Source organism: Heliangelus exortis, chromosome 11 (genome assembly GCF_036169615.1).
Source record: "Heliangelus exortis chromosome 11, bHelExo1.hap1, whole genome shotgun sequence".
NCBI lineage: Eukaryota > Metazoa > Chordata > Aves > Apodiformes > Trochilidae > Heliangelus > Heliangelus exortis.
In genome coordinates this window covers 15800560-15821938 of record NC_092432.1, presented here as the reverse complement: position 1 = coordinate 15821938, position 21379 = coordinate 15800560, and the positions used below count along the sequence as shown (strand labels likewise).

At 41.1% G+C, this 21379-nt stretch overlaps 1 protein-coding gene across 2 annotated transcripts in view; it reads right to left on the bottom strand.

The window, feature by feature from the left end:
- Positions 1-21043, bottom strand: part of RORA (RAR related orphan receptor A) — a 349216-nt gene extending 328173 nt beyond the window's left edge. Inside the window, exon 1 of one of the 2 annotated variants that reach the window (XM_071754913.1) lies at positions 20748-21043. In XM_071754913.1, the coding sequence (XP_071611014.1) occupies positions 20748-20916 (169 nt within the window). In that variant the 5' untranslated portion in view covers positions 20917-21043. The remainder of the gene's footprint in view (positions 1-20747) is intronic. The other variant, XM_071754914.1, reaches the window with a different exon arrangement.
- Between the last annotated feature and the right edge of the window lie 336 nt (positions 21044-21379).

Sequence of the window (21379 nt, the reverse complement as noted above, 5' to 3'; positions counted from 1 at the left end):
CATTCAATACTGATAAATAATCTGCCACTTGAAAGCTCCCACCCTTTTTAACCTCACCATTTTTATGTACAAGCATAAGGTGAAGCAACCCAGTACCTGGTATATAATTTTAGACCTTCAAAAGCTTCTTGGATCTAGTTACAATTCTCTAAAAAATCTAGACAGACCATTTCAGAGGCTGTAGCTGAGTGCTGGGGAGTTAAAGATTAATTTAGCATTCTTACCAGACAAAATTAGCCCTATTTATCTTCAGTTGAGGTTGGAGTTGTTAGTGTCCAGCCATGCACAGAAAACAAAGTCCTGAAATCAGGAAAATGTGACTGAAAAGGAGAAGTACTAAGGCAGCTATTTCTGTGCAACTCCATTTACAAAAGAAGGCAGGAATGCCAAGTACCAAACTGAACTCAATGTACAGCACTCCTCTTCAGGCTTTTTCACTGTTTTACTTTCATCCTCAGCATCCTGGCTTATCTACGGAAAGTATTTGTCAGCTAGCTGAATTCTCAAGTCACTGAAAATTAATTCCACATTCGTAGTTTCTTCTGTATATTCTCAACCCTTTGAAATACACGAGGAATTAATCCATTCAAAGAGGTCTGTTGTTCAAAGCGACCCCTTCTCTCATTTTTTTGAGAAAGGATTCAAGCAAATATAAGAGCCTAGGTTTTACAACATGCATTTTGTACCTGGTCATGACCTGCTAATCTTCAAAGTCTATTGATCCATCAATGTTTCTGGATTAAAATCATTGATTCTTTGGAAAGTCAGAAAGAAAAAGCTAAAATGAGGATGCCTGGGGATATCTGTGTAAATAAAAACTGAAATTTCAAACTACTGTAATTGAATAAAGATTTTCAGCTATTCAAAAAGCACTATGTATCGTGACAATTTCATAAGGATTCCTGGTTCAGAGGCCTTTTGATTTGTACTTCTGGTCTTTATCTTTTTTAAAATACAATATAGTGGTATAAAGGGCAGAATTCTACCCTCAGTTACACAATGTGTAGATTCTGACAGCAGCTTCATAAGTGCACAGGAAAATATATTTAGGCCCTAAAGCCAGCCATAAAAATTTAAATGGTATTGCGTATATAGAGCTGGAAGTATGTTTCCACTTCACTCAATCTGAAATATTTCCCAATTGGTGGCAGACATAAATTACTTGAAGATAAAGAATATTGTACAGTGCTTGAATAAAAGGAAATTGAAGAGGTCTCAGTTTATAACAGCAGTTGCATTAGATCGGATGCACTGAACTTGCAGTGGATCACCTAGTCTCAACATACAGTTTAGACTTGGGGGTTTTTTTTGGCTCAGAATGAATTATAAGCATGATTTTTCTGACTGCTGCATTAAGCCTGTAAAGAATGCAACAGTCATAAGAAAGGAAGGACTCTTCCTGCATTAACAAGTAAACAGGGTTGCATCTCCCTCAGTAAAATCACGTTCAGCTTCGCTGGGTTGACAGCCATGCTCAGCAATTTGAAAATTATGCCTTTTAAAAGCACAAAGATCCAATACTCAACCACACAACAATTAATTTTTAAAACCTTGGCTAGAAGGAAAACGGAGAGAGACCATTTGCTACCAATTTATCTTTGCCCTGGAAGCTGTAAGTGTTTAAGTGTGGGAAGTACACCCTAAATAAAACTTACCCACCTCTAATTCTTACCTGTAAACTATGGCACGGATTCCTTTCCCACTCCTAGCTTTAAACACCCATGGTGACAACATGTGAAACTACTCCAACACAGACTTGATGTACAGAATTCTTATGATTTAAAGGAGATACACTGCACACTCAGGGTGATTTTCTGACTTAATTTGGACATCAATCTTAAGAGTTACCTACTCTCCTCTATTATCCCCTAAAAGTGTCCACTTTTTGTGTTAGACAATTAGGGGCATTTTGAAGAACTTACACACACATATCTGCTGTGCAAGCATCTAGGTATTGTCAGATCAATCCTACCTGAGATGACTACTCTCTGTTCTGTAATTCAGGCAAGACGTATCAGTATTGCATTAGAACACCCTACAGTAGCTATCACTGTGGAAAGTGAAACACAAGAACTCTTATCAACCTTGGATAACCTGCCCCTTCCCTTCTAATGCTTCTCAGACAACTAAGAAGGGAAAGCCAGACGAAAAGAGACAATGCAGACCTCACTCACCTGCTTGCAAGGAAAATGGCTGGAGCTTCATGTCACTTGAGAGTAACTGGGGATCAGAACAGCTACAAGGTGAGACTTTGGGAGCACACTAGGCATACATCTTACATCACAGCAATTTATGGTGTTGGATTTAAAACAGAACCAGAGAGCCAGCATGGATATTATCCCACCATGGCTTAAAGAAACTATTATCAACACTGATACCTGAAGCACTCTCAAAAACTGTATAGTACATTAGTCATCTGGTTTCCAAGAATCAGAAGCCTCTCAGAACAGGTTTCTCCCACCTTCCCCTCTTCCCCAGTCCATATTATGGATTTTCTGAACTTGTTCATTAATCAGCTATCACACAAATACTATTTTCACACTATGTCCCTCGCCCCAAACAGTAATTTCCACTTCCTCTTCAGGATTTACGCTTCCAGAGACAGGATGTACTCAGGGTGCCAACGGAGGTTTTCAACATTTACACCAGAACTCTTCAGTGTCATTGGCACACACACAACCTCCACATAAGGATCAAGGGAAATCTAATGTAGGCATCAGAATATAGCCTAACTTGACAAATCTAAATCAAAAGCAGTAATCACTCTTGGGGAGAGGAACTCTTCATACCTTAGGTTAGAACCTGGCAGCTTTATCTGCCACAGAAGGTACAGGTTCCTCAGGATTCCATACATTAGCCTGTCTGGGGAGGAAACAGAGCCTATGTTCTATTTTTTCAAAAAAATTTAAGGGTATAGCTATTACCACATCATTTAAATCAAATGAATAAGTAGTAGCCAAAATATTCCCCCTCCATAAATTCCTTTTGTGTACATTACAATGCCATAGTTTTGGTTGCATGCTGTATCTATGACAATATCAGCAAACGCTGTTCTTTGAGCAACTAATTTTAGGAATATTGTTCATTTTGCTTTTAGGAATCCATCAATTTGATTTTGCTTATTTGGTAAGACTTCTATTTGCATTACATGACTATTTCATATGACACAATACTGATTACATATCCACCATCATCAAGTTGAAAGCAAACTAAACTGGCACTAATTTTACTTTTTGCAAACCCTAAATGAATTGATACAAAAGTGAAAGCTCCTGTGGGAAAAACTGCAAGAGCCATTTCATCCTCTGCAAACATCTACTGCCACTTCCAGTGAGCCAAGGGCATGTATGTATACAACACGCCTGTGAGGCTCCAAGGTCTGCCCTCAGCTAACCTAGGCAATTAAGTTTCTGAAAAACATTCACAAAAAATTCCTTCCCCTCAGGATGAGTCTTACAAAGAGAACAACAAAGCAGAAGTATTAGTAATCAGCCTCATGACTGAAAAAAAAAAAAAAAACCCCAAAAAAAAACCCAACAAAATAACCCCAACACACTCCGGTCATGGCACCTCTTAAAGTATGGACAGGCCAGCAGCTCCTTTTTACCACAGTACTTCTTGCAAAAGGGCCTCTTTTGCCAGCCAATACTAGATACTGCCTCTTTTAATATTCAGAATTGGTAGAGACTACTGCCATAATCTTAGTTTGTTTTCAGCAATCAGCTAAAGTTATTTGTCAAATCTACACAAAAATGTCTTCAAAGAGACTGGAGCTTAATTCTGCCTCGCCAGAAGGAAGGTTGTTAGGACAGCGATGAGCAAAGCTAAATTTCATTAAGCTATCACAAAGTTTACTCACCCTGAAAAACACTTGGCTATAAATGAGAAATAAGATATATAAGGGAATAAGTGAGAAATACCTATGGGCAAGAGACTGAGAAGGCTGCAGCTTGAGCAGCACTGAGAAGAAAAAGCAAAAGAGTAAACCAGAGTTACTCCAACACAAGGCACAAATGAAACAAGGCTTAGTAATTCTCAGTGGAGGTCGACCTCAATTCCAACACACTTCCAACACACAATGCATACAAGTCAGTAAAATAATAATCTACTGGAACATTATTTTTATTAGTGTGATTGTCAGTACTTATCTTACCAAGACAAAAAAATCAACACTTCCTCAACCCTTTTCCCAGCTGTTTATCTTTCAGAAGCAGTACTTCAGTGCATCAATTTAGCAATTTATGAGCATACCTGCATCTGCTCCTGTTGTTCACCACATCAATTTTCTGAAACAAAATTATCTTCTTGTTTCCATTAATTGGTCATTACAACATGTTGATCCCAGCAGTCCATCATTTGTTATAATCTTGGCAATTTAAAAAAAAAAAAAAAGCCTAAAAAATGATGTCTGCTAATGGGAGACCACATCCCCCATACTTGCTGTTATTGAAGACCTTCCTTTGCTCTTTTGGAATTGCTTGACAAAGATTCTTGTTAAAGCTTTGAATGAAACCTTCACATTCACAATGTTTTAGTGGCTGCTTAATTACACAGTAATTTTAGTTTGGTACCTCTATCTTCCTAACTGGCCCTCATATCAAATTTAGAAATTCTTAGTGATCCCATTTATAAAAAATCTTCTATGGGAAAGGGACCAGAGTATCAAAATTCACACAGACCCATAAGAGGAGATGAATTTTCACAAGTGATCACAAAGTAGAAGTAGCGCATGTGTCACTATCAACTAAGCACATGTTCATTTTTTTTTCTGAAGTTGCACCTTTTCTCTAGGAATAGAAATATTTCACTTCTTAATTTTAATATTCAGCAGCTCCCACTGTCTTCCTTTTGGAAAAGGCTCTTAAAAACCTGCTTAGCTCAGAAACAAAAGCTTAAACAAACTGCTAGTTTGTATAAATAAGAGTATTTTTAGACATAATTCTTCTGTTAGAGAAGTGACTCCCATGCCCACTTGGGTGTGATAAATGCTAAGAGCAAAACCTCTTCTGCTTCCTTCCACCATACAGAAAAGAAAGAAAGAAATCAGTCTTGCAGATTTAACACACAATATCTTGGTAACACTTGCATTTGCAAGATTCAAACAGAAAGAAGCACAGAAGCTTCCCTGTCTCTTGGGAAGCAGCACCATCTACTTCAAAAGGACAACATCTATATATTGATGAGGTAAGGAAATGGAATTTTAAGATATATTTCTACTCTTAAAATAGGAATTTTCATTCAGAACATTAATGATCTCAGTAAAGATGCAAACATTAGAGTTGACAGAAGCCTAAACTATTTTTAATAGCTGAAAATAGAAAGGATCTTCAACGTAACTGACAAAATCATTATGAATAAGGTAGCTGAAAATCAATTGCCATAACAGTGATGGGAATTAACTGAGTCACTACATTATTAACAGGATTTGAGTGACACCTCAATGCAAGGTCTTCATATTAAGGTTAGTTTTTCTAGTTATTTGGGCTGGTTTCTACAGGAAAAACCTGCAATTCAAACCTAGTGGTGAATTCAATCTATGTTAGAAATATTGCAGTGCATCATGCACAGTGCAATACTCAGTTACGGTAATTGCTGCCCAGGGTTTTGATACGAGAAAAATCCCTAATGCTGGCTGGGATTCTAGCTCTTCTCCAGCTTCTGAAGGGTACACAAACCTCCTGTCATCTTAAGGCAGGCAGCTGGCATTGTGATTATCCCTGATTTTATCTAAACAACAGTCAGAACTGGGAAGGAGGCAGCAGAAACCTGTACAGTTTTGGTTTAATTTAATGTTTTTTTTTCCAGTTCTCTTATACTCTGGGGGAAGGCTTCTAAGTTGGTTCTCTCAGTAGAATCTCAGCATCAAGTCTCTGACAGAGAACCCACCTGCATCAACTAATGCAATATCACCAAACACGTGGACATAGTTGCATCCAGAATACACCTTTCCAAATGCCCTACAAATAACATACTTGCTACATTTTCCCAACAAGAGACAAGATGAACAATGGGCCAATCATTTTTCTTTGGTTGGTTCTTCCCTGTGCTAGCATGTTTCTCAGTTTTACTAGGTGCTGAATTTGCCAGAGTACTTCAATTGATTGCATTCAGTCTTTTTTATTTGAAGTCTGTCAGACAGAGGTTTCTCCTGTGCTCCCTGAACAAAAGGAAGAACCAAGAAGAAGGTATCAGACTTGTTTCTCTGGCCAAAACCAATCACAGTGACCTATGTCCCCTCTGCTGGAAAGTTCACTTCAATACAACTTCGAACTTAAAACTACTAACCAGCCTTCCTTACCAATTTTAGCAGTTACCTGCCTCGGCAAGAGGCAGCTCATGAAAAGCTGAAAGGATGTCTAACAGTGTTTTGAGATCTCCAGTTCCTGAAAATTCCTTGGGACAAAACTTGCCCCTCATCCTTCTCTGTAATGCAGCCTCGTAACAGCAACATAAAGTTACATTAATGTGTTGCATTTCAGTTCTTTTCACATCCTGTATCTCAGACTCCACATTAAACAGTCTTTGATGATTGATACCATCACCTTAGGTTAAATGAACACTTGCATTTTAAGCTCAGAACATGCAGTAGCATGTGATGTGGCCACTGAACCACAGCTCTCCCAGAGCCCTTGGGTTTCCCAGTACTGCCAATCCATGAGATTCTCACTCTTGCCAATACCTCCTCCTGGCTGTCACACCTTAGGCACAGTTACCCAGACACTGTGGTCACCTCACACATAACTACAGCTGAACATGGTGAGGCAGGAGGTGGAAGAGAAATAAATGTTTTCCCTCATGTCCAAAGGAGAAGGAGGTTCTTGAGAAAATAGGTTTAAAACCTCAGTCATCCCTTTTCATTTCTAATTACAAATTTGATCAGGTAGACTAAACCACATGTAACAGTTCTACTATGGAATTTCAACAGCGTTTAGGTTTGTTGCTTTTATGCTCTCCTGCAAGACTTCCACCTCTTGACAGCTCAATGGCCACAGTAAGAACTGTCACCTGAGACAACAAACTCAATTAGCTTCAGTTGGAGTATTTCAAAACCCTGTCCCAAACCTGACCACAGTAACTCTGCGAGCACCTATATCCAGACAAATATCACATCTGCACTACATCCTTTGAATTTTATTATGAGAAGTTGTGAACAATATTGAAGGAGGGACACCTTCCCATTTGGAATATTCATAAGCAAATTTCACCAGTGATTGAAAACAAATTTATAGCCCCACCTGTGCCACTGAAAGGAATTTTTCTTTTGCATTGCCCTTCAGCAAAATATGAAGAGGGTAGTTATTATGCCACTGCCTTGAGTAAGATGTACGTTCTCCTCAAAACCTCCCCACAGTGCTAGGAGCCTGCTTGGCTCTGTAAAACGGAACGATTGCCATATCAGTAGTAATAGCATATTAGAAGACAAATTACAAATAAAAGTGTAACCTCTGAAAGCAGGCAAGTAGACTGTTCAGTCTTTATAAAGGCTAAAGGAAGGCAGAACAGCTTCACATGATTTAAATCTGAAGTATGTTTTCAATATAAATCATCATATTTCAGGTTATTAAAAATTACAAATGCTTTTCTTGATTCCTATCTGTAGTTGTTCTCAGTAATGTCCAGCAGTTACAGACCCCTCTGCTTAAAACAAAACATTTTGGAAAAATATAAAAGAAAAATGCAAAACAAAAGCAACTTGTTTACAGAGAAAACATTACACTGGAAAACAGTAATGTAGAAATATTTATTTTTCTGCAGAAATATCACATAGAAATGTCAGCATTACACAAAAACTTCAACTGCCTACAATTATATTTAAAGATGGTTGTAATAATCAGACAATACATGATACAAACTAAAAAATAAGGTCTCTGTGATGGTTTGGTCAACATAAGTGGAAAAGAATGCTCACAATAGATGAGAATATATACCAAAAGAAAGAATACTGCTTGTCCACCCCCTCACCATTTAACAATTTGTTATGAAGCTTTAATACAGGACATACTGCAAAATCTGGTTGAAGAACACAACAGAACTGTAGTGTACAGCTTGCAGGAGAATCTGAAGTCTTCCCTCTAAATTAAACCATGTAACTCCACTGACCAGCAGTGGTGTAACTGCTGCCTGGTAAGGGCCAACCACACAGAGACCTAACAAGACCTCCTGAAGATTAAGCAGTGTCTATACAACAGAGCCTCTGCTAACACAGCTATGACAAAAAAGTACTGCCCTCCTCCCCTGCATGGTAAGCTATAGCTTGACAGGGGACAAAACTTTTCAGAAAGAAAAGAAATCATGCTGGCAGTGCTGCACTCTTCCCCCTCCCCACAGGACAAACTGATCAATGCTCCCTTCTGCTGGCACAGCTGCATCCACGCCGGTAGCTCAGGCTGCACTATCAGTGACAGAGCATGGATTTCTCATTTCCTCTGCCAACAAAACCCACTGATATCCCAGGGACACCTGGCTGCAAAGAGCTATTCTTAGGAAAGGACAGCCAGAGCAGAGCCCAGAGAATAAGAAATACCATTTAGGTATAGCTGCTGCGTCCTCCTCCACCACTGAAAGAGGGGAAAATACCAGACTTCTGCCTACTTCTTCCTTCTGCAGGATGTAAATGCCTAAAAAGTCAAACCTTGAAGTACCTTGTGTGGTACTTCAAGGTGTGGTGCTGCAAACTTAGTCCGTGGACAAGAGAATGATGGGTCAACTCCCATCTCCCAACCCCCAGTCTTTTTCTGTCCTCGTGATTTGAAACTCAATGCAACTCAGCCTAAGCCTCCATACAGTGTAGTCCATAACCATCCTGTGACTTCTCAACCCTGACCACGACCTGCAGAGGCCCCAAGGCCCAACATTACTGATGTAGCATCCCACAATCTTATTTCTTATTTCCATATAGGGAAATGAAAGAAATGAATGAGAAAGCTGAAGAAATTGGAACTGAGTCCAGAAGAAGTACAATAATAACTCTGACATCATAGTACTACTCTGTCCCCTCCCAAAAACATATTACAGCAACATATGATTTCTTAATTAAGCTATTGCTCAAACACAGCAAGATGCTCTTTTTATCTTAAGCACATGTCATGTCTGAAATAATTTCATTATAGCTTTAGACTTTTTGTGTGACAAATACCACACAAGTAGAAGAGAAGCTATCATATAAACTGTCTTGGAACATTATGACAATAAGATTAGAGTAAGTCAGTAGAAATAAAATACTGCTGTAACTTAAATGTATTCTACCCGCAAGGGAGGAGGGGCTAATACACAAGACAAGAATTCAAAAGGCAGTAACATGAAGCACAAATAACATGGATACATCTGAAAAGACTTCACTTGACTCCTTTTTAATAAAATTTCTCTTACCAACAAAAAATAGCTGGTTGTAGGATCTAATATAATGTTTAGTGCTTATAAGAACAGCTTAAAATCTGTTGCAGGACTGTCTACCATAAATTAAACATATCCCTTTAGTTACCGAGAAGCTTTTGAAGAAGGAGCTGCATGGCTAAGTTAATTTTAAAATACAACAACAACTAAAAGTATCTTAGTAGAAACTACCAATCTCAAGCTCTTTGTCTTGATTTAAGGCACCAAAGAAAACAATACAAACCTTTTCAAGGGAAGCCTGGAACTTATCTCACCATCTAGGTTACAAAATGGATTTGCTCCATAGAGTCTCCTCACTGATCTAACCCCACTGTTAGATCTAAATTTTATTTATTTAAATAAATATTGCACTGCTCCTGGACCATAAAAACAGGCTTTCATTTTAATCTGCTTAACACACTGTGGGAAAGAGCTTCTAATTTCAAAGCCCTGAGATAAGACAAATAATTCATATAACACATTAGCACAACATCTATGGTGAAAGCATTTAGTCAGAGCTCATATGAAACAATAGGGTGCTGAAGGAAATCTGTGAGAGGCAACTGTTTGAGACTTCACCCTGGACTAAAACATATTTTATTACATTCCACAGTAAAGACAAGATCACAGAATATTAGTATTTTAGGTGCCCAGAGGCAATAAAGCAGTAAATTCCCCTCCCCTCAATAGACACTGTAGCTTCCCCCACTACTCCAGTCCTTTTCTGATTTTTTTTTTCTCAAGCTGATCTCCAAATCAGTCATCTTTCCTCTGTGCCCTTTCACTCTATTTCTTTCATAAGTGCAACATCTTTATTTTACTGTTCATTACCCAAAACTACCCTGCTCCCCATCTTTGGCCTCATTTGCTTCCTTTCTGCATTTGTTTTTAACATTTTTTTTTTAATTGCTGTCTTTCCAGAGCTGAGTTTGCTTCCAGTCTGAATTCTACTGTGTGTAAAGGGAAGCAACACAACAAAATATTTTTGGTCTACTGGCATAAGTCTCCACCTAGGCACTTGTAATCATTTGCTCTCAAATCCCTACAGACATGATGCTTTGAACTTCTGCTGGGGAAAAGAAACGAAAGGATATGTGGAAGAAATTCAGAGAGTTGCCAGTTGTGGAGATCTGTGACAAGCCATTTCTACAGACTCTAAACTGGGCTGAACACAACAGGAAGGTGGACTTAGAAATGCCCGTCAGCCATTTCAGCACATGGCCAGAACCAAGCCCAGCACCGGGACCAAGTACAGAGTGCTGAATGGAAGCTCAGAGCTGCCCATAGAACTAACTGCTCTGTTGATCCTGGCTTTATCCAGAATCTTTGGTCTTCACCCCCCTTAAGGTGAATGCTGTACAGGGGAACTTTACCTGGAGAACTGAAACCAAAGTAGTGACAGAACTCCTTGAGGTTGTGTCCACTTGATGCAAGCACAGCTGTGGGAAGTTAATAACTAAATAGAATATTGGAAGGATTTAACTTGCCTTTTAATAAAAATGATCTTCCCTTGTTCTTTTGCATAGCCATAGATATTACACTGCTAGTCACACAGAAGCACTTCTGGGATATTGCTGATCCAGCACGGTCATTTAAGTAGGCTATTATGATCAAAGAAATTAACAACTGCAGCTTCTCATGAACTAGAGCCAGGAATCTCTGAAAAGCTGCAAAAAAGTATAGTCTAATTTACTCGGAAAATAAAAAAAGGAAATGGAATTTACAGTCAAACCCTCCTAAAAGCAGCCAAGACAGCATAAACAGATTTTGACAACTAGCCAAAGCCTAGAAAGATAAATACCAGTAAGCCAGGTTACCTAAACAGTCAACTTTCTAGAGCTTCTGTGAGACTGAGTCCCTATTACTTGCTCCCCTTTTCCTTGTCTCCATCAGGAAACAAACATTTTTTTGTGTTCTTGTAAGAATAGAGCTAGAATTTCAATATTAACAAAATAAAAGTTGGAGCAATCTTAGCCAACTCATTAAAGATGCAGCAACAGACAAGTGCAACTCAGGTGCTGTGGACAAGAAAATTCTTGCTTATCTCCTAACAGCTGTTCTTAAGAAAAGGTAGAAATTCTACAATAGAGGCACAGTATGATCCTGCAAGCAACGTTCTAGTGGGGTAACAAGGTATCTAAGAGGCTACAATTACATACCCAGCCATGCTACCCTGGAAAGCAACAGGGTTTGTTGTTGTTGTTTTTTGGTTGTTTTTTTTTTTTTTTTTTTGAAAATCACTTTCACAAGTATTAGAATTTCCCATTTTTCTGAAAATCTTACAGTGCAGTTCTTGATTCTCTCTTGTTCAAGCAATTCTCCCCTGATCATTACTACACAAGCACACCCCTAGCTCTGTACAGTGACGTAGCATCACTGATATCACCAAAATATTTCACAACGTTTAGTATTAAACACCCATATAAACTGTCACAGAATCAAGTTTTCTGCCAGCAGAGCAGAACATTTCTAATAGCCAAGGTAGCTTTCATGCTGCTAACATGTGACTGACCTTGATCTGATGTCTTGCAGATTCCTGTTCATGAAAAATCAGATTACTTTAGTTTTTAAATATCCACTTAATTTTGGCAGAAAATCATATACCACTACAAATGTCAAGAGTGTTGAATAACAATTAAATCCATGCAAATTACTTATTGGTTTGGTTTCTAGACTCTCAAAGTGTTAAAACTGGCTGGATGTTGACAGATGAGAAAAAAACACTGAGATTTAAAGTATGACACCACTACATATTTCTTTATCCATTGTCTTCCAAATATCAATCTTGGAAAGAGGTGCTTTAGTGCTATTACTAAAAGACTTACTCCTACATGTATTATTCCCAACACACTGTGACTTCACATCAGATGTTAAAAGTTCAGACTATGCTTCATTAGAATTTTTTTAAGGTCTCTCATTAATAAGCCAGGCAGTAAAGGACCCTTTCTAACTTCTTTAATGACAACTCTAATGACTAACAAAGCTCCTCTTGAAGATTACACAAATGAACTATGACGCAGAAAGAGGTTTTTTTATATGCCCTAGTTTTCTTTGAGATTGTTTCATTTTATTTTATTTTTTAATATACACAGGATTTAGAAGATGCTTTGTGCTGACAGTTTTTGACTTCAAGTATTAACAAAAGCTGTATTTTAGCCTGTCTTATCAAATTTCAAGACTTCTTTCAAAGGAATAGTTTAAACCTTACCTTTGTGTCTTAAGCTAACAGATATAATGTAACACAGCCCTGTAACTGATTTACATTTGGTACAGACTTTTGCAAAGTCATCTGTCAGTTCATAAAGGGGCAATTTTTTTCCCACCTCTACATCTCTGAAGAGAAACTATAAGGTAAAGTACTACTTAAAAATATTCCCACACTTCCATGACAGGAAGAAAATAAAACCTTCAATCTCTATTTCACAAGCCTTGGGCTCAGTTCTATCCTTGACTGTATCTAACAGACCTTGCTTCAGTGCCAGAAGAGTCAAGTCAAGCTCTACTAATACATAATTTAAGTCTTTCCCATGGTGTCTACAGTTTTACACATACATGTATTTCAGAAATGTATGGCATACACTTAGACATCACTATGGAAAAAAAACCCTCTCATATATGAGGAGCTGACAACACTGTGGGCTGCATACTTGACAGCACTGATGCCAAATGGTCTGCCTCTGGACCATTGTGGTTTTTTTCACTTCTCATTCTTTCAGCCATTTTTCAAAGCCAGCTTCAGCCTTCTTGTCCACATATCCACCATCCTTCACATAAATCACCTTGCCGGACAAGCACACACTTTTTCAGAATTTTTATGCAGGTAATAAAAAAAGGTTTGTGTGGGGGGACTATCTGTTCACCCCCATCCAGGAGGTCCGGAGTTTTCATTTCCATCATTGCTGTGTATTCAACACTTTCAAGACATTTAAACAGTTGCAGAACCAAAGCACACAGACATATTGTCAGTTAATGCTGTAAATATCCCACAGTCTGTACAAAATGAAACATTTAAAAAGAACAGCAGCACCACAGTTTTTCACTCTGTGATCACTACACCTGCCTCATTAATCTCATGTACCCGTGTGAGGTAAATACATAGTACAACTACAATCTAAATATCAATAAAACCTTTATAAAGCTTTAATTTGATTCTACAAGGGAGGTTATCATAATCCAACTCTGCTTTCCCACATTCTGCTAACAATTTCTCTCAGCTCAGTTTCAGCTGCTAACTTTGTTCTCCATCTCACTATCTATCATGCTGTTATAATGCCAGCTCAAATGCTGTTTGTAACAGCACAGCAATTTCACAGAAGTTGCTAGATTCATAGTGTGTTCCTTTAGAAGAGCACAGAAATTATTAGATTAAATTACAAATGAAAGACTCGGCAGTTGGTCATGATTACTGCAAGCTTTATATACATTCAGTTGATTGTGAATTTTGACTTTAGTTCCTCAACGCTCTTTACAGACCTTGTGTTGACATTCTGTTCTGCTCAATTATAAAGGAAGTGAAATTGAAGACAACTGAAAAAAAGCTAGACAATTTCCCCACGCTCCCCCACGTCCTCAAAAGAAAAGACTGTGACACCCATCCCACCCAACCCTACTAGCTTAGTGTCAACAGATCCCCTACAACCATTTCTGAAACCTCTATTAATATGAGCATGTTTCCCATACAGCTGTGTAGCTCACTATTTAAAGAATGCAACTGTATAGCAATCTGCTTTGCAAAGTGAGACCTGCAACATCCCAGCTGCCCCCTCCAGTTTGTAAGATTTCACATACCAGCATGGGACCAAACAATTAATACATCTAGAAATACCTGAAGAAAACACTGATCGTACCGCAACTGGTGATCACAATGGGGTAAGCAGCAGGGTCTTCGATTATCTCACTGCTGGTGGTATCGTTTTCAGGAGGTATTTCAAACCCATTTCTTGACCATACACTGCCAGTGAAAATATCTAGTAATTTTCTACAGGAATAGAGCTGTTTGACCCAATTCCAATGCAGATAATTATATTATCTGTACCTGAAATCCCTCTGAGTGTTTCAGTCAGGTATGGTATTCTTCACTTTCTGTTCTGATCTGCTTAGCATGGCTGAGCACCATTAAACAGCTGTCAGATTCTACACAAGAAATGGCTGGATTTCAGTAATAAGCAAAATGGTTCCCGATAGTGTTTTAAACACCTGGGGATCCTTCCAAATGAGCAGTGCAATGAGGCTAAACTATAAGATTAAACTGCTGTAAAATAAGCCCCAGAATTTCTTCATTAAGGGTACACACCCTAATACATTTAGTCCCTGAAGAGCTCAGTTGTTGCTGAAACATACCTAGATGAGACTTCAGATAAAAGTATGAAGAATAATTCACAACCTTTACATTCAAGAAATTAAACAATTAACTCCTTGTGAGATACAGCCCAAGCTATTCTCACGTTTCTATCAGCACAGACCATCTACAGCAGATATCCTGAAGTGCTAAACTGCCAGTCAGAGAACAGAGCTCAATATATTAACTCTGCTATCACAAAAGACAATGCCAGCTTCTTCATTTTCAGTCCAAAGTGATTTTATAGCCAATATTTAAGGAAGCAAGTGAACTAACCAATTGCAAACGCAGCTAGCTGAAAGTCAGAAGATGCTTTATAATCATCAGAACAGCAAAGCTGCAGAAGAGTCTCCTATCAGAACACTAAAAGCTAAAAGCCACTAAATTGAAGTTTGATCCACTTACAACACAAACTGCGTAACATGGACCTAGGGAGGGTAGAGGATTTAGACTCTGCTTTGCAGAGCCCTCCTCTACATATCTTGTAAGAAACTGTGCAGGTAAGAAGGCACTGATTGTCCACCAACTGCAGACATATAATCTTAAAACTAACAGGTCTGCAAAACCCATTTCCAGAAGCGATTATCAAGGCTACAAAGCCTGCCTCAGGAATAGGTGAAAAACCGGAGATTTGAAAAATGAATGACAATGAGAAAAAAAAAAAAATACAGCAGAAACCTGCCTATGAAGAGTGGAAGCTTCCACATATTACCTGTAGTAACTTCCACCAAAGCCACAGAAATTCAGAAACTACTGAATCTCCCTGACAAGCTTAGGCTCAGGCATAAGTCTACAGTGACAGAGAAAAAACACAGCTCCACTTGGGATGCAGCCACTGCTTCCTTCCCACAGCATCCTGCCGCAAGCAAGTGACATGACAGGAAGCTGTGACAGTACAGGTGCTATAGGTAAAATGTCTAGGATGGACAGACAGCCGAGGGGGTGACAATTGCCTCACAGTACAGAAATGGATGGTAGTAAGTCAAGTGCATTGTTGCATTTTGACAGCTCCCTGTAAATTATCTGGGTCCAGCATTCCCCTTTCCCTGCCTTACACCACTGCAGGACACCAGCTACTGTCTGGCCTTTTTGCTTCATGTTTAGAGGCAAGGAAACAGGATGTGAACAGCCTTGAAGCTACCAAGCACCCAGACTTTACAGCACATTTACATATACCCTGAATTTTATTTCTATTTGTTTACACCTGTTTCTACGACTGTGTACCACTGAAAACTCACTCTTAAGAAACTCAGCAGAGAACAGATTGTCTGTTCATCAATTAATGTCAAGAGTGATATGGATATCACAAGAATTTAGAACTTGGATGGGTTTTTTTCCTCTTTTCCACTGGGATAGCTCTCAGATTAAAAGCACTGAAATCACAAAATCAATTGAGTTCTCCCAGATTTTCCCCAGCACATATTTTGGTAGCTTAGAAAACAAATACCAGAATTTAAAGAGAAAAAAACCAAACCAAAACAAAAAGACAACCTCCCAAAGCTGAAATTACCCTTTCCATTCAAATGCAGTGCTATACCCAAAACTGAAATTGCCACACAGCCTGTTACTCTCCATTTTAAAGCATGTTCTTTATTTAGTAAAATTACAGCATTTGGTTGAATGATAACAGTATTTACATAGTGGTTTATGAGCTCCTGAGATGTCTCTCAAGCAAATAAAATAAGAGAATAGGTTACGGTTTATTGAAATCAAAGAACTGCATTGTTCCTAAGAGAACAACATACTGCTGCTATTACTGCTGCTATGGTACAAACATTTAAAACAATGTTATCCTTTACAGTATTCATAGAACATTTCATTTACCAAAATAGGACTAAATCTGTGGTGCATGCAGAATAGCCCTCAAAGATGACAAAGGCAACCAACAGAATCAGAAAACATTCAAATTTATAAAATTCAGAGTCCTCCTGAAACCAAAACACAAAATTTTGTCTCATGACTATCCTCCATTAAATAGTCCCCCCAGTCTATCAGATGAGAAAGAGTCAGGCTGAATAGAAAGAAATGGCTAGAAATTCAAAAGGCTTCTGAAAAATAGAAACAGTCTCAATAGTAGCTCAGGAGCAGGAGCACAAGTACCAGCAGATTTTATTAATAAAGACGAAGCATCGTTAAAATATTTACACACAGCATCTTCCCAGGCACATAAAAAGAAAAAGACTCTCTCTCTTGGTGGAATCTTAGCACTGAAACCAAGAGCTCTGTCTAAAAAAAAAAAAAAAACAAAACAAAAAAACCCCAAAAACCTACCCAATTTTTATATCACTTTCAATTTTAATGAGACAACAGTTCTCTACTGAAAGATAGTTTGACTGTGACTATTTCTAAGGGGACTGGTAGAACATTAAAGCTTAGTCTGAAGCATGGCAAGAACCTCCATGGATGCCAAAGCCTGCAAAGTGAAATGAATGGCACTTAACAGCATCAGGCCAGAGCCAGGGCTACTGAGTGCAGCATTCCTTCTGCTAACCATGGTAAACCACAAAGCCTTGTTGCAGAACACACACAGACTGAAATTCAACCTTCTGGACAGTGACTGCTCTTAGGTTTATCTTAAACAACTAATGTCAATAGTAAAAATATCCTCTTGGGGAAAAAAAAAAAAAAAAAAAAAAAAAGAGAGAGAAAAAAACAAACAAACAAACAAAAAACCCCCCACACCAGACTTCTATCCCTTTCCTGCTTTTTCCGAGTATGGTATCAATTTTCTAACGATCAATTTTGATATCAGACTGCAGGTAATTTCAAAACCATCCACGTATTCATTCATGTTCCCCTATAATAAAGAAATCAAGCAACAATTTCCCATTTGAAAGATGCTTTTGCTAACTCTTGAGTTTATGTTTACAGTTATGCACTCTGCACAAATGTTAGCAAAATAAAAATCAAGTAATGTAAGGAGCTAGCCCTTTATTCATTTTTGTTTTATTCATACACTAGGTAAACTAAGTATTATAAACTCAGAAGTACCAAAGTAGCTTTGCAGCAGGTGCAACCATGAAAATAAAGGATACGAAACATATTTCTAGTATTTTAAAAGGTTTGCTAAGGCAAACAATAAGGATTTTTACCAGTAGAGAGGTGTGTGCATGAACATACACTGAAGTGTCTCTAAATCACCCCTCAAACAGATCATATCCATACATATCCGCCAGCTTACAATACAGAAGAATCACAACACAAACACAAAATCTTAAACTCAACACACAGCTGAACATATGAGCTTATAAAGAAGCTGTTCTAAAAATAATTTCACCTATACTGGTCACACATTAAGGTCATACCGTTGCCATAAGAAAGAACGGACTGCACAAAAAAAGCAAGAAATCAAATCCTATTTCAATAGCTAAAAAAAAAAAAAACAAAAAAAAAAAACCCAAAAAACCAGGAACAAAAACAAACAAAAAAACCACCTACAAGTCTATAGGGATACCTACCACCTAACCCATCAAGTCCCAATTTCAAGGAGGCCAAAATACTAAAATATTGTCATGCTTTCCTGCATGGTTCTGTATCTTAAGGTTTTAACTTATAGAATGGCATAATGAGCTAGTATGTTGTGTGTAGGTCAATTTATTTCCAATATGCTTATTTATGCAACATTAGCACAGAATGCCAGCTCCAGTTCTCTCACTGTTTGCACTCTAGGAGTAGACTTGTATTTTCTGCCAACTCCATTACATCATCTAAAAAACCCCAAACATTTCTTTTTCCTTTTTTCTTTTTTTTTTTTTTTTTTTTTCCAAATTCCTGCCACTTTCCTTTTCCCTCTCCCTTCCTCAAGGGAGAACCCTCCACACGCCGGTTCCTGCCGTAAGCTCCCTCTCCCTCCGGAGCTGCCCAGGAGCCGTGGCCATTGTGTGGTAGAGGGATGATGCCTCCTCCATCACTGACCTTCGGGTTCTCATTCCGGCTCTTACATAACCCAGCGCCCGCCTGCGTGCGGCGAGTGCGAGTGAGCTCGGCGAGTGCCGCCCTGTGCCCGGCCCCCCCCGGCCTAATCCCGGGGGAGGAGGGACATATGGGTCAGCAGGTTAGCAGTACCAATGCCTAAACAATTCGGGACGGACAAGAAAACACCCCAATCACCAGAGCCCGCCTGTTCTTCCCAGACCTCCCTCCCCCCCCCCCCCCTTCCTCCTCCTTTTCGCATCCGTTCAGAAACGACAACCCAGCGTTACATAATTGATGGGACCCCAAAGTCGTCCTCCCTTCCCTCCCCCCCCTGGCTGCCGGCTCCCCGGCCCCGCTGCCCGGCAGCACCATCTGCCCGCGCTGCCGGAGCCTTCGGCCAGGAGAGCCGGGGGGTTGTGTAACACCCGCCAACTACGGCCGCTCCGCGAACATCCAGAGAACTCCCCGACAAATTAAGGAAATTTTCTCCAGTGTTTCTGATTAACCTCGTTACATAAGGCGCTTGCATTCCAAATCCACTCTCGCAAGCTCTAAATATACCCTGCGCAGCCAAATGCTCCCTGCACACACGCCCGTGGCCACCCGGCCTCCTCCGGCCAAGCCCGCTCCTCCTCGCCTCGGCATCCGCCTAACTGCGCGCTCCCTGCTCGCAAATCGCCTCTAATTAAATGTTTCGGCGTGTGTCATCTCGATGGCTTTTACTGTACGCGGATTCCCTGAGTGGGAAGCCGCCTGGGAAGGGGGGGGTGTGGCCAAAAGGGGAAAAATACTGTAAAACACAAGCCAACACATGATCAGCCATATTCCAACCTACAACCAAAAATCCCTCCGTCCGAGGAGGGACGCTCTCCCCACCGCCGGGCATCGCCGCCCCAGCCCCGCCGGCGGCCGCCGAAGGGGCTGCCGCTCCCGCCGGGCACGCACTTTTCTCCGCCCGTCGTTTCTTTCAACAGCCATGTATATTATTACATAGGGTTATTTAATTAATTTTTACCCATCACCGAGTGATTTTACCGAGCGAAGCCTCTCTAGTGCGCTCCCCCTTCTCGCAGGAGCAACGCTTCATAAATTATTTACAAGTAATTAAAGCGGCAGCCTCCTCCCTTCTCGCACGTCTCGGCAAACTCCGGCGGTGTTTGAAGCCGGCGCCCCTCGCACCATGCCCGGCGGCGGGCGCAGGGGCCAGCGCGCCCTGCCCGCCCCAAGCAGCCCCCGCCGCCGGGGCACCGCCGCCCCGCAGCCAAACTTCAGCCGACCCGAGCACCTCCAGAGCTGACCCGAGCACCTCCAGAGCTGACCCGCACGACTGAAAGACGCAACCTGAGGCGGGAGAGGGCTCGGCAGCTACCGACAGAAAAGGGGGGGCTCGGTTTGTTTGCTCGCAGCGTGTCATTCGGGAGCCGGGGGGAAGGGGGGTTGGGAGCGGAGCAGGACCACGGGAGCAGAGAGACCCTATGCGAAGTTGTGCACCTTCAGGAAATAACAGCAGCTACGAGATCGTCCGCTCCGAGAGGAAATAATTTTTAAAGATACACTTAAAATGAATTAAGGGAAAACAGCGCGCAAGAGAGTGAATAAGTCACCCGCAAACCGCAAATCTGTTTAATCACAGATCCCCCATTCACAACAAGCCACAGCACACCAGTTGAGAAACTGTCAAAAGGAGACAGACGAGGGGGAGAAGGAAGCGGGGGGAGGAAGGACACTGCAGCTTTAAAAGTTTGTTCCTTTGAATCCCAATACTCCTGCTGTTGCTTTATATATTTATAAAATTATGTAATTTCAGGGACAGAGTACCCATCCGGATACCACAGGCAATAAACCAGAGTGATAGGAAAGCACCAAACACCGCTCAATATTTTCATTGCATTTGTCCCTCCTCCTGCAGCAATTAAAAGAAGCTATAAAAGTTTGCAAGGTTTTGCAAGGGGTAGAAGCGTGGCTTGTTTGCGTGCACGGCTTCAACGAGCAGGAGCAATAAACCAGAGGATTAAATTGCTGCATTTCCCTCTTCTCTCTTACCCCCCTCTTCCTATTCCCCCACCCACCCCCCCCGATCCCACTCCCCCGGCCCCCTCCCCCCTTCCCCAAGTCTCCCTACCTCTGCTGCTGCTGCTGGAGTAGCTCTGCCTGCGGACGGGAGCCGGCGCATCGCTTTTCCGGGCAGGCTCCAGGTTCACCGGGGTGTCCCTGGCGCCGGCGGCCGCCTCGGAGACGCTGCTGCCCGGCTCACTGGCTGCTGGATCGGGGGCTGCCGGAGCGGACTCCATGTTTTTCCCAATGTAGATCGCTTGGAGATGGCGAGCTCCTACACTCCCTCTATCTTCTGTTTCCAGCGCAACTCTATGGTAGGAAAGCAGAAGGGAGAGAGCGAGCGTGATCCAGATGGGATGTGAGCTTGCCTGGCTGTGACCACAAGCAGCGCTAGCGAGAGCTGCACACCCCCCCCGCCCCCGCACCCCCCGCGCTCCGCCGCCAGCCGCGCACCCCGCGCCCCGCATCGCCGCCCTCCGGCGCGGCCCCCGGCGTGGAGCGGCTGCGGGACAGCCCGGGCGGGCGGCGGCCGTGGAGGCCGGGACGTGCGGGGGGGAAAAGGTGCTGCCGGTGTCCAGGGGGGGCAGGAAGCCAGACAGACCCCCGCGTGGAAACGTTCGTGGGGCCCGTCCAACCAGGTGACCGGGCCCACGAGGAGCCCCCATCTCTCGCCCCAGAATTGGTGTGAAGAGCTTCGAA